Source organism: Theropithecus gelada, chromosome 3 (assembly GCF_003255815.1).
Source record: "Theropithecus gelada isolate Dixy chromosome 3, Tgel_1.0, whole genome shotgun sequence".
NCBI classification, from domain to species: Eukaryota; Metazoa; Chordata; class Mammalia; order Primates; family Cercopithecidae; genus Theropithecus; species Theropithecus gelada.
This window is the reverse complement of record NC_037670.1, coordinates 101,477,220-101,489,492: the sequence shown is the minus strand read 5'-3', so window position 1 is coordinate 101,489,492 and position 12,273 is coordinate 101,477,220. Positions and strand designations below refer to the sequence as shown.

The 12,273-nt window shown below is 37.2% G+C and overlaps 1 protein-coding gene across 1 annotated transcript in view; it reads right to left on the bottom strand.

Annotated features, from left to right (window-relative positions):
* THSD7A (thrombospondin type 1 domain containing 7A) overlaps positions 1-12,273 on the bottom strand; it is a 510,460-nt gene that overhangs the window by 124,450 nt on the left and 373,737 nt on the right. The window contains exon 7 of the mRNA XM_025379535.1: positions 4,062-4,256. Coding sequence (XP_025235320.1) covers positions 4,062-4,256 — 195 coding nt within the window. The remainder of the gene's footprint in view (positions 1-4,061; positions 4,257-12,273) is intronic.

Here is a 12,273-nt window from a genome sequence, read left to right as displayed (position 1 = left end):
ATTGTTTGCATACGTGGTCAGTGGGAGAACATTCAACTTGGCTTCTGTGGCCTTTTGACATTCTCTTTACTTTCTACCACAAGATCCTCCTGGCCCATCTTGTACTTCTTCTATCGCAGCTGTGGAATCAGCCATTTCTCAGTTTCCCTTGTTCCTTTTATTAGAGAAAAGTATAAGAAATCAAGATCTGACTGCTGCATCTACTTACTGCTGTTGAGGTCTTGCTGCTCTCAGGTCTTTTCAGTGAGTGAGGCTAATATATGTATATATGTATATAATATGTATTTATATTTGCACACTTACATTGATGTTTGATCTATATTTATCTTAACAAATTGAACACCATGAATTCAAATAAATTAATAACATCCAATTCCAATGCTGTACCACAGAGTGTACTAGTTTTCTTTGCTAACATATTTGCGACTCTCTTCTCCAGCAATAAAAAAACCTGACTCTTATTATGTTAAATACATGTACTTATTTTGTCAATTCCCTCTCACCCCACACTCCATCTCCCATTGTCATCTCCATGGCTATACCCACAAGATATCTTCCTCACTCTGCTCATGATCTGACATCCTACATGAGGCCACCCACATGACAGAAACCCTCCTCAACTGTGTCTGGTTGTGACACCCCACACTGGGCTGGCCGCCTTGATTCTGGGATTCTCTCTTGACCCTGCTATGCTCTGACATCCAGTGCTGAGTCACTCTTCTATCGTCTCATACAACCCATGTGCCCCCTGTCCTTCACCCTGCTCAGTGGCTCTGAAACTGCATGCCAGGTCACCTCTTTTCCCACTTTGGTTGCTCCTCACCCAGTTGGGCTCTGACAGCCCACTCTAGATCACTGCAGACCTCCCATCTGCTGACACAGATGCCCAGCTGCTTGGCTTTGCCAAATGGCTTTTTGGATAGAATTGTTCAGGAAAGGAGAAAAAGAGCCTAGCAATAAAAGGAAGTGAAGGAAAGGAAAAGAAAAAGGAAAGGAAAGAAGTACAGTATGAGGAAGAGAAAGTGCCATTCTATCATTCTGTCATTCATTTAAGAGGGACAAAAAGAATTCTAACATTTTCACGATGGAGAGCCCTGTTTTATCTGCTGGATTGGGGCCATATAGAATAGTTATTTATCGTATATCTATGGATATATATATACACACACACACACACGCACACACACACACATATATACACATATATACACACTGATACACAATAAGAACACTGAGTGAATCAGGGAAAAGAGTACTAGCCAATACTCCTCTCGTTTTAGCACATAGTAGGATTATATTTCCCTCATTCTCCTTGAAGTTAGGCATAGTTATACAACTTGCATTAACAATGAAACATGAGAAATGACAATCACTCTTGTGGATTGTGGAACCAGGTCTTCGTATGGTGATGCAATGTTGTGACATTTCATGAAGGACAAACTGCTCTGGAGAGTTACCCAAAACTGTAGCTAAATTTCCATGAGGAAGAAATAAATAAAACTTTGTTCTTTTAAGGTCCTGAATGTCTGCGTTGTCCATTACTGAAGCACAACCTAGTCTATCCTTATTAATTACAAGGAGTTATCTAACCTTCAGTATTGCTTAATGGTGGCATTCTGATTAAGGAAAATGAAAGTATAGGTTGGAGCATTTATTGCATAAATCCAGAACTACATTTCACATGGACTTGTCCTATGTATCATTTCCCTAGAAAACCATATAATTTCTTGTCTAAACACTCCATATATCATTTCTCAAATGTGGCACTTTCCTTTAAAGTTGTCACAGTCAAGTATCTGATCCACAGAAATTTAAGAACACTTATGACACAAAGCACTAATTCTTGAGGAATAATAGAAAGACATACTTTTGTGTAGAATTACAAAGGGTTATCTAAGTGGCAGGGAAACATATTTTAAAATTTCCTGCAGATGCTGTTCCTAAATCATTAAAAATAGTTCAGAATCAGGAAAGATTTTAAGAGAAAATGTGTTTCAGTGTCCAACAAATAATAGGTACTAAATAGGCTTTGAAATCTAAATTTCATATAATTATACCAGCTTTTATAAATGTTATTAACAGAGGTAAATAGCAGCAGAGACAAATAGCATTGACAGAATTTCTTTTATGGCTTCTATTTAAAATTATGTTTTACAATAATGTATTATGTATTTCAAAATAGCTAGAAGAGAGGATTCTCTATGCCCTTGCTAAAAGAAACGATAAATGTCTGAGGTGATGGATATGCTAATTACTCTGATTTGATTACAAAATTTATCCATATATTGATACATCACACTGCACCCTATAAATATATACAATTATTACATATCAATTAAAACAAAACTATAGGAAATGCAGTTATGTTTTGAATTAATGCCCTTGTGATTTACTATATAAACATCTATAACTTTCCAGCATGGCTTATTTATAACGCAACCACTAAACTTAATTAAAAACTATCAAAGCCCTACCCTTTCAAACTAAGTGGATGATACATATCAAAGAGCAATCACAAATTTCTGCCTTTAAAACATTTCATGACCTTTCAGTGTGAAGCAACATGTCTATAGGAATAATGATCTGGTGAGTTCTGCAAGCATGACAAAATCCTTGCCATGTGACTCGGGGGTGAAAAGTCACTCATTAATAGTCACACAGCAAGTGTCTGCAGAACATAATGAATTTATAGGAAGCAGGGTGACCACAGATCTAATTTTAATGACGCCCAAGACATAATCTGAGCTGATAGAGCTTGAAGTCTGCCTACAATCTTCACAAGGTTAGAGTCATTGTTTGACAACACAAGAAATATAATTTTCTTTGTAAAAGGTTCTATTTTTTAATAGATACACTTTTTTGTAGCAAAGAGTTAAGTATATATTAAGATGGTAAGAAAAAGTTTTTGAACACTGTAAAGTACATTCTAAAACTTCACACTGGTTGGCTTTTTTGCATGTAAAATGTTTGTTTTACTCATGTAACACTCATGTGCAAAGGCCAAGGTAGTTATATGTTTATGTAGTTATTACACACACAGATAGCAAATTTGACTAAGAACACTGTGTTTCTATCACTAAAATACTTCATAAAGAGAAAAATAGAAAAAGGCATAGGCAACACAAAACTCCCCTGCAAATCGATAATTTGGGGAAAACATAAATGTTATGCATATTACAAATAATTACGTATTAGTGCTAAATGTGAACAAAGAGTCATTTAGCTTGATAATGTTTAAATGACATACACTTATATTCTTGCTAAAGAACATGCCTTAATGTGAACAAATTTGATTTACTTTTATGCTTTTCTCACTCCTGTGTTATTTTTCAGAATGACAAGATTAAGTATGACATTATATCACCCAGTCACACAGAGGCCAAATTAGCATTTGGATATCATCTTGAGAGACAATTACCAAGAGCCTTGTATTTCTTGGCAATAAAGCTTGCAAGTGAGGTCTGAATATGTGACAAACATGCTTTATTCACTCTATAGGGTGAAGTGATTTAGGAGCAACATATTTTAAAAATGAACAAAATTTACATATGAGATTTCTGGATCTCAGAGCCTATGTTCAAGAAAGCAAAAGAAACTGAAAACTCATGCAATTTTCAGTTGAACACTAGCTATTCTTGTGGTGATTTTAAATAAACTTTATTATTAGACATATATACTTATTTATGAGAAGGTAGAATTTGATTTCAAAGGATAAAACTGACTTCTGAAATTCATAAAAAACAAAGAAATACCTGGAATTTTGGGAGCCATTTTCAGACCGTTTTAAAGGCTTAACACTTTGGCTTACAAAGATCTCTAATGACTGGGAGGCTGGGAAAAAGCAAAATGAGTTCACTTTTAAAAGTCTTTCCTCCTTTGTTAGAGATCCATTTTCAAGATTAACTTTGGGGGACAGAATCAAATTGCTCAACACATCAACAGATATGGCTGGATTTTTGGCAGTTGATTTTCATAGAATATCATCTTATCCAGGCTACACAAAAAAGACGCACACTAACTTCTGAAACGAACCTAGATGGCGTCTGAAGCTGGAGACTCACCTTCTTCACCCGCATAGGCCAGAATGGATCGTGCTCGTATCTGCTTCCCTTCTGTGGTTTTCCCTGAGCAGGTGTGTGAGCAGGAGGACCACGTAGACCACGTGCTGAGCACACAGTCTTTTGGGCATGGGGCATCGCAGGCCACAGGGATGGGAAAGATGGCATCTCTGCACAGCTGTCTGTCAACTTCTTCTCCTGGGGAAGACATGACCATCAACGACTATTATTGTTAAATCAATAAAATGAGCAATTGAAACCGGATAGGCACCCACATAAGTTACATTATCTTTTTTAAAAAAACAAAGCCAAAAGAGAAATTGCCTACTATAGCCAGATGTTAATAGAACACCAGGAACAAGCATATATACACTCACAACCCTAAATGAGGCTTCATTATCAGGCACATACGTGGGTAGATCAAGCACATTGCTGAGAGGATTCTTATGTCACAGATACCTGTCCATTAAGTATTCATTTTTATACTGGTACTATTAAGTTGTAATGATGAGCATCAACAAAGCATGTCCCCTATTTCTTTCTTTTTTGGAGATGAGCTGTGATTTACAAATAATGACTCTACCCATAGCCTCTATCATATGTTTTTATGAACCAACTAATAGGTGTCTATTTACAAACTCTCTTATGTCTCTCGGAGTAGTTATTTTCATACAATTGGCAACCTTTTTCTTTCATAAAAAATTGTGAGTTGGAAATAGGAAATGTAAATGATGGGATAACAGTATAAAGTCACTGTTTAAGGTGATCCCAATTGGAGAGGGAGGGAAACAAGACAAAACAAGTGGCAGAAGTAATATGGTGTCACTCCAGCGCTTAATATTTTTCTTAGTTTCCTTTTTCTCTTAAGATAAAGGCCAGATTTTCAAAAGTTTATAAGACCTCAAATGACCTGGCTCTGTTTTTCTTCCTAGCCTCATCTCACTCCACTCCCTCATTTTGCCTTGACACCCCAAAATTGACACTTATTTAGTATTTGCTGAATGAGTGAAATGAGATACATAAAAGGCCAATGAGAAAGAAAACATTGTTGCTGTTAATAAATGCCAAAAACAACCAACAGAAAAACAGGGTAGGAGAAAAAGTCTGAACTCTGTGGTTTAGATGATTAATACAGGTGGTTAACGAGGTCAATGGAACAGAACAGAATGAAATGATACACAATCAAACAAAAATTAACCTGCTATTTTGCCACAGAATATAATCACAATACTGCATGAATACATAAAAATTGTGTGCCTCGCATTAGGCATTCAGGTGAGAAAGGGTGACTCACCTTGCCATTCCTTGGCTACTGAACAAAATACTCCAACCTGTTTCTCACTTGGGGAGTTAGCAGCACCATTTTAACGTATGCTCCTTTATTCATATATATTAAAAACAAGACAGAAAATCAGAGTCAATTGGAAATGCTCTAACATGTTAACAGCTACTAGCTCGCAGAGACTTTAATCATGAGACAAAATCAGAAGTCAATTGGAATGCACCTATGTGTTAATAGGTACTACACTGCAAGGCCTTAAATAATTAGACTTACTCACTAGTAAGTAAGGAGGCTCATTAAAATTGCAATTGAGTAAACATTATATTATTCATTCTTATTTAGCTACTGTAATCTCTGGGAGCTCTTAAATTTTGTTTTTATTGGCGTTGGGGTTTGGCATGTATCCCAATAAAACAGTGTACTAAACAGATAGTAGATATATAGGTAGGTAGGTAGAGTATGAAAATCATTATGGTATAAGGCATTTAATATCTTACACTTGGCATAATAATGATGAGTCTTTTTTTCTACTAGGCTTTTTCTTAGTGCAAGGGGTGCTTTCTTATATCTTATTTTCTTCACTGCTGACTTTTATAGTGCCATCTACCGTCTCTCACTATTGTTTCCAATATTCTGTGGAAAGCAAGAAAAGTTTGGGGCTGCAGTCTATAGCTAACAAAAGTTATATTTTTATGTCTCCTCTAGTAGTTACCCAATCTTTTCTATTCAGATTTTTTTCTCTTATATTTATTTATTTATTTTTTCTGACACGGAGTCTCTGTCTCTCAGGCTGGAGTGCAGTGGTGCGATCGGGTCTCACTGCAAGCTCCGCCTCCCGGGTTCACACCATTCTCCTGCCTCAGCCTCCTGAGTAGCTGGGACTACAGGCGCCCACCACCATGCCTGGCTAATTTTTTGTATTTTTAGTAGAGACGGGGTTTCACTGTGTTAGCCAGGACGGTCTCGATCTCCTGACCTCATGATCCGCTCGCCTCCCAAAGTGCTGGGATTACAGGTGTGAGCCACCACGCCTGGCCAGAAAAATATTATTTGTTCTGTAGCAATGGAGAGTTTGCTACAAGGGTGCCATTAGATAAGCTTGCCTGGCATAAGTAATGCATTTTTGTTTGTTGTCATGTAAACCAGTTGCAGTTTTGACCTTTCTTTTAAGTTATGCTTCCCCCCTCTCCCAGTTTGTGTCCCATATCTTATTTTAGCTCTTTTTCAATCACTTGTTCTGCTTAGCCAGGTGTATTTTCCTGTAGGATCATTCCTTCCATCACCTTTAATCCTCTGTGGAGCTGTTAAGACACATCTAAGATCCAACATCTGAGATTTCCCTAATGGTTTTAGAGTGATTTCTGCACCATTCCCACCTCTTCCAGGTATGATCTTGTCCCTTTTTACTGCTCTGATCACTGTCTCACATTTAGGTTGAAGCTTCCAGCCATAATGACTTTTTTCCGTTTCCTCCTGCAAACCAAACCCATTGTTGTTTCAGTAGTTTTACACTTTCTGTTCACTTGGTATGAAAATTTCAGGTCTTACACAGAAGCCTGTTTCTCAACATTCAGGTTTCAGTTCAATTTTCTCCGTCCTCGAGAAGACTTCATTGACCATCCACACTCTCCCAGTCCCTTCAGTTTATTTTCGTTAGACTTTTAATCACCACTAGAACCTATTTTAATTAATTGGTTAATATGTTTGTTTTCTGACTACCACTAGACTAAATGAGGGTGTTATCCATATCTGTCTCGTTTGCTACTTTATGCTTAGAACCTAGAATAGTGCCTGACAGGTAGGAAGCACTAAATCATTTTTTGTTAAATAAATATATAAATTTTAAGTTGTGGTAGGAAACAGAATGTTGGTCTAGACAACTAGAGATCTAAGTATGGTATTTCTTGCCATGCATTCAAGTACTCTAGGGCCTTGCGAAAGTGTATTCAGCGGACACCAGCATATGCCTCCCCTGGAGTTTGCTGGAAATGCAGCCTCTCAGATTCAACCCACTGAATCACAACCTTAATTTTTTTTTTTTTTTTTTTTTTTTTGGTGGAGACAGGGTCTCACTCTGTCGCCCAGGCTGGAGTGCAGTGGTGCGATCTCGGCTCACTGCAACCTCCGCCTCCTGGGGTCAAGCGATTCTCCTGCTTCAGCCTCCCATGTAGCTGGGCCCACAGGTGCGCACCACCATGCCCGGCTCATTTTTGTATTTTTAGCAGAGATGGGGTTTCACCACACTGGCCAGGCTGCTCTCGAACTCCTGACCTCATGATCCGCCTGCCTTGGCCTCCCAAAGTGTTGGGATTACAGGCGTGAGCCACTGCACCCCAGCCTCAATCTTCATTCTTAAAAGATCCCCAGGTAATTTCTGTGCACATAAAATCTAAGAAACAATGCTCCAGAATTTTTCTCCACTTATTGTCTTCCGGTTTGATTAGAACCAGATTGTCTCTTGACAGGCAGCTATATAAAACGAATTCATCTGGACTTCATACCTAATGGCATTTGCTTCTCTGTGCAGATTCTCTTTATACATCTCTTCATACAGAGTATCCATGACTGAAAACATTTATTCAATGAATAGTTGCTGAATGCCCATCTTCTGTCAGGCACTATGCTAAGAATGTATGAATGTTGTATACATCATCTCAGCTAATTCTCACAATAACCTTTTGACATTGGTATGACTATTTTTACTTTAAAAGAAATTGAGACTCAAAAAGTTAAGTTACCTTTCTCAAATAACAGAAGTTTGACTAAAGGAACATAGATTTGAAATGAGTTCTGACCAATACTCCAATCTGCTTTAGAACTAGATTGGGGTTCTTCTTGGTGGGGAACTGAGGATGCTAAGACAGTGAATAACAGATAAGCCTTTGCTTCCAAAGAAGTCAAGAGACAGGTACTCTCAAGTTGTTTGTCAACATAGTGATACATGGTGCCAGTCACACAGTGCTTCATATACAAAGACATGTATCATTGATGAGTCCAGTGTGACATGTTTTGGCTCACAGCCATTGAACAAACAGCAATTGATCTAGGAGAATATGGAATCATTACATTTTTGATTTTGCTTTCAATGAATGCTTTAATCAACTCAGCTAATTGGAACCCTTAGGAGCTGTCCTCTTTTTAAGCTAAATCTTCAGCATTCCAGGCATAAGTCATCTGGGAAACCATAGGCAAATAAAATAAAAAGCTGGGTCAATGGCTATCACAGGCAACTTCATAACTTGTCAATTCCAGCCACTTTTTTAGGCTGTTAATTTTATCTTACTTATAAGGTTAATTGAATCTGACTTATAAGACCTTACTCTACTCTTAAGGTCTTATAAGAGTAGCAGAAAACAATTTCATCTCTTTTCCTCACATTCAATTTTGTTTCGGATATACTTTATTTTGATTGGATAGGAACTGTTTTGCATAACATTACTTCAGAGTATATATAGGAATATATTAAACATGCACATACCTAAATATCAGGTTAATTTATACTCATCTATATAGAGAAATGGAAGTTTTGCTGCTTAGCACTATGGGAATTCCACTTTTTCATATAAGCAGCCCCACAGTTAGTACATATTCATCCACCAGATATCCCCACCATAGAGCTATTTGAGACTTTGATTATCTAAGTGTGCATCCCATTAAATCTGGACAGACACATCTGATTATCACTACTGTGATTTATGTATTTCTATCACTGGTGTAGGTACAAACTGATGCAACTTGTTTTTCTTCTTTAGTCTCTCTGAGGACAATTTCTTAGCTAGATTTTGATATTGGTGTCATAAACATTTAGAATCCTCCTCATGCTTGCCTTTGTGTATTAATATTAAATATAATATCTTTTTGGCATACATTTACCAACATAAATGATTTCAAAGGAAGGATTAATTTGCATTTATATAACTTTGTTTTTCTCACCCACAAAGGTCTAGGCATTATAACCAAACCTGCCAAAATACATAAAATTTATAAAACAGACTAAATAAATGAACCATTGTCTACATTTTACAATTTACACCTTACTTTGAGGCCTTAACTGAAGCACTTACTGTTTAAACTTATTTGAAATACCCTACAAAAGAGGTTGAGATATAAAATGAAAATGCTCTGGTTTATTTTTGTAAACTCAAAATGAGAGTTAAATGTTTATATTTGTATTCCCCCATTTATCTTTCTTAACAAATGTAACTTTAAGAAAATCTTTTCATAACTTACTATTCTAATAAACTTAAACATGGATTTTGACATTTTAAAGTCACCCCCTATATGTTCCCTTCTTTTTCCTATTTTCATGAATGCCACTACACTCTCATGAGCTCTCCCAAACCATTCCTTTTTATTCTACTGTGTCTCTTATTATCAGGATAAGAGACTAAAACATCTGCTTGAGGTAATTACCATAAAAATTCATGAAGACTACCATAGAAACACAAAATTAGAATTGAGATCAGTGGATAGCCTTTTTTTCCTTGGTAAAACTATATACTGAAAGTTTATTGCATTTATTGTGTTAGAGCCTAAATAAAACATAGAAGATAAACCATGGTTTATCAAGGTTTTTATAGTTTCAGTGTTTCAATGGTTTAGGAATTGAGCTAAGAATGCAAAAATTAATACATTAAACATATAATCAACTGCATTTTAATGCAAAGCATACACATATTTGTATTAGTCCATTTCATGCTGCTAATCAAGACATACCCAAGACTGGGTAATTTATAAAGAAAAAGAGGTTTAATGGACTCACAGTTCCACATGACTGCAAAGGTATCACAATCATGGTGGAAGGCAAAGGAGAAGGAAAGGCATGGCTTACATGGTGGCAGGCAAGAGAGCTTATGCAGGGGAACTCCCATTGAAAAAATTACCAGATCTCATGAGACGTATTCACTACCATGACAACAGAATGGGGGAGACTGACATCATTATTTAATCATCTCTACCTGGCCCACCCTTGACATGTGGGGATTATTACAATTCAAGGTGAGATGTGGGTAGGGACACAGCCAAACTATATCAATGTTCTGCCTATTCTCTAAATGCCTCTTGAATTATCCTGATTTTTTAAAAAATCATAGAAATGTCTACCTTTTATGGTTGATTTTAACAGTCACAATAGTGCTATGTGCAAAGCACCTCCCCTCTAAAACTGAAACTCATCAACATAATGGAATTGAAAGCAGGTAAGCAGAAAGGAGAAACTGAAGCAGAGAGAGACCAAAGAGTCAAGATTAAAAAGCACATTTAGAGAGATCCTACGATTGTAATTTTGAGATTTGATTTCTCTTGCCAGATCTATACAAAATCCAGAGTAACTCCGATAATTATTACTGAGATTTTGATATGCTTTGTGTTCTTCAGAAATTATCTTAAAAATTCACATTGACTTTTGATAGCGATAGTCTTATTTATATATTTGTTGATAACCATAAAAGTTTACAAAAGAATTAAAGAGGGGAAAAATGGAGTCTCATATTTGCATGGACCTTTCTAGAAAACATTTTCATATAACCATCTTACCTGAACTCCCTAACAGTCATAAGGTATGTAGGTTCACAATCACCCTCAGCTTACTGAAGACGACCCATGAATTGAGACTTATGCCTCATTCTTCACTCTCCTTCTCAAAATGAAGCTACATATTGCTTCATTTTAAACGGAAAGTTACCAAGTCAATTTTAATCCCTGCATTATTTTTGCTGCCATATCCAGGTAGTGAGCCTGATTTTTAAAATCTCGAATCCATTTTCTCTTCCAAATCATTGCACACTTTTCCCTGGGATTCTGTTGTATCTCATTTACCTTGTATCCCAAGGGTGTATTTCTAAAATGTCAGTCTGAATAGTATAGTCTCTCCAATATATATTAGCTAAAACCCAACTTCCTTACCAGAACAAAGAAAATCAAAATCTGTCATTGCCTCATGTTTTCCGTACATTCTATCTGCAGAAAGCTTTCATTTTTCCATGAACTGACATGCTGCTTTTTCACTCCTCTGACATTTGCAAACACTATTCTTCATGCCTGGTGTCCCCATCTCTTGCTGTTTTCCTTGAGGACTTGGTTTTCTTCCTCTGTGAACTTTGACTCTCTCAAATTCCCCAGATGGAGTTGCGTTCTGCCCTCTCTGCTCCCATAGCATTGCAGACATAACACTTTTAAAACTTTTTCTCATTCCCTGTTTACTCACCTTTACTTCCATTAACCTATGAGAACCTTCTGGTCAGAGAGTTTGTCTTATCAAATATCTTTATATCTGAAGTCCTTGGTGTAGTCACTGTTATTTTAGTGTTTCACAGTAAATATTTGTTGGATGAGGGGAAAAAGTGAACCTAAAACACCAGAACATATATTGCTTTTCTGCAAAAGAAAAAAAGCACTGGTGTTTATACATTTCTGATTGTTAGCTTACTAGAACCTAACCAAGAAGGCCTTGAAATTCACTTCAGCTTGATTAAGCATTAGGCAGGTTTCTTCCTGACTATCGGCCCCTGACCTCTTTTTTCTTTTTTTTTTTTTGAGACGGAGTCTCGCTCTGTCGCCCAGGCTGGAGTGCAGTGGCCAGATCTCAGCTCACTGCAAGCTCCGCCTCCCGGGTTCCCGCTATTCTCCTGCCTCAGCCTCCCGAGTAGCTGGGACCACAGGCGCCGCCACCTCGCCCGGCTAATTTTTTTTGTGTGTTTTTAGTAGAGACGGGGTTTCGCCGTGTTAGCCAGGATGGTCTCGATCTCCTGACCTTGTGATCCGCCCGTCTCGGCCTCCCAAAGTGCTGGGATTACAGGCTTGAGCCACCGCGCCCGGCCTGACCTCTTTTTTCTTAAAGGACTTATTTTAGAACACTTGCAATTGTAAATTCTTTCTCTGCCCTTTTGTAATGTATACAAATCTTCTCTCAACCTCTTGCCAGTTTTGCAAACC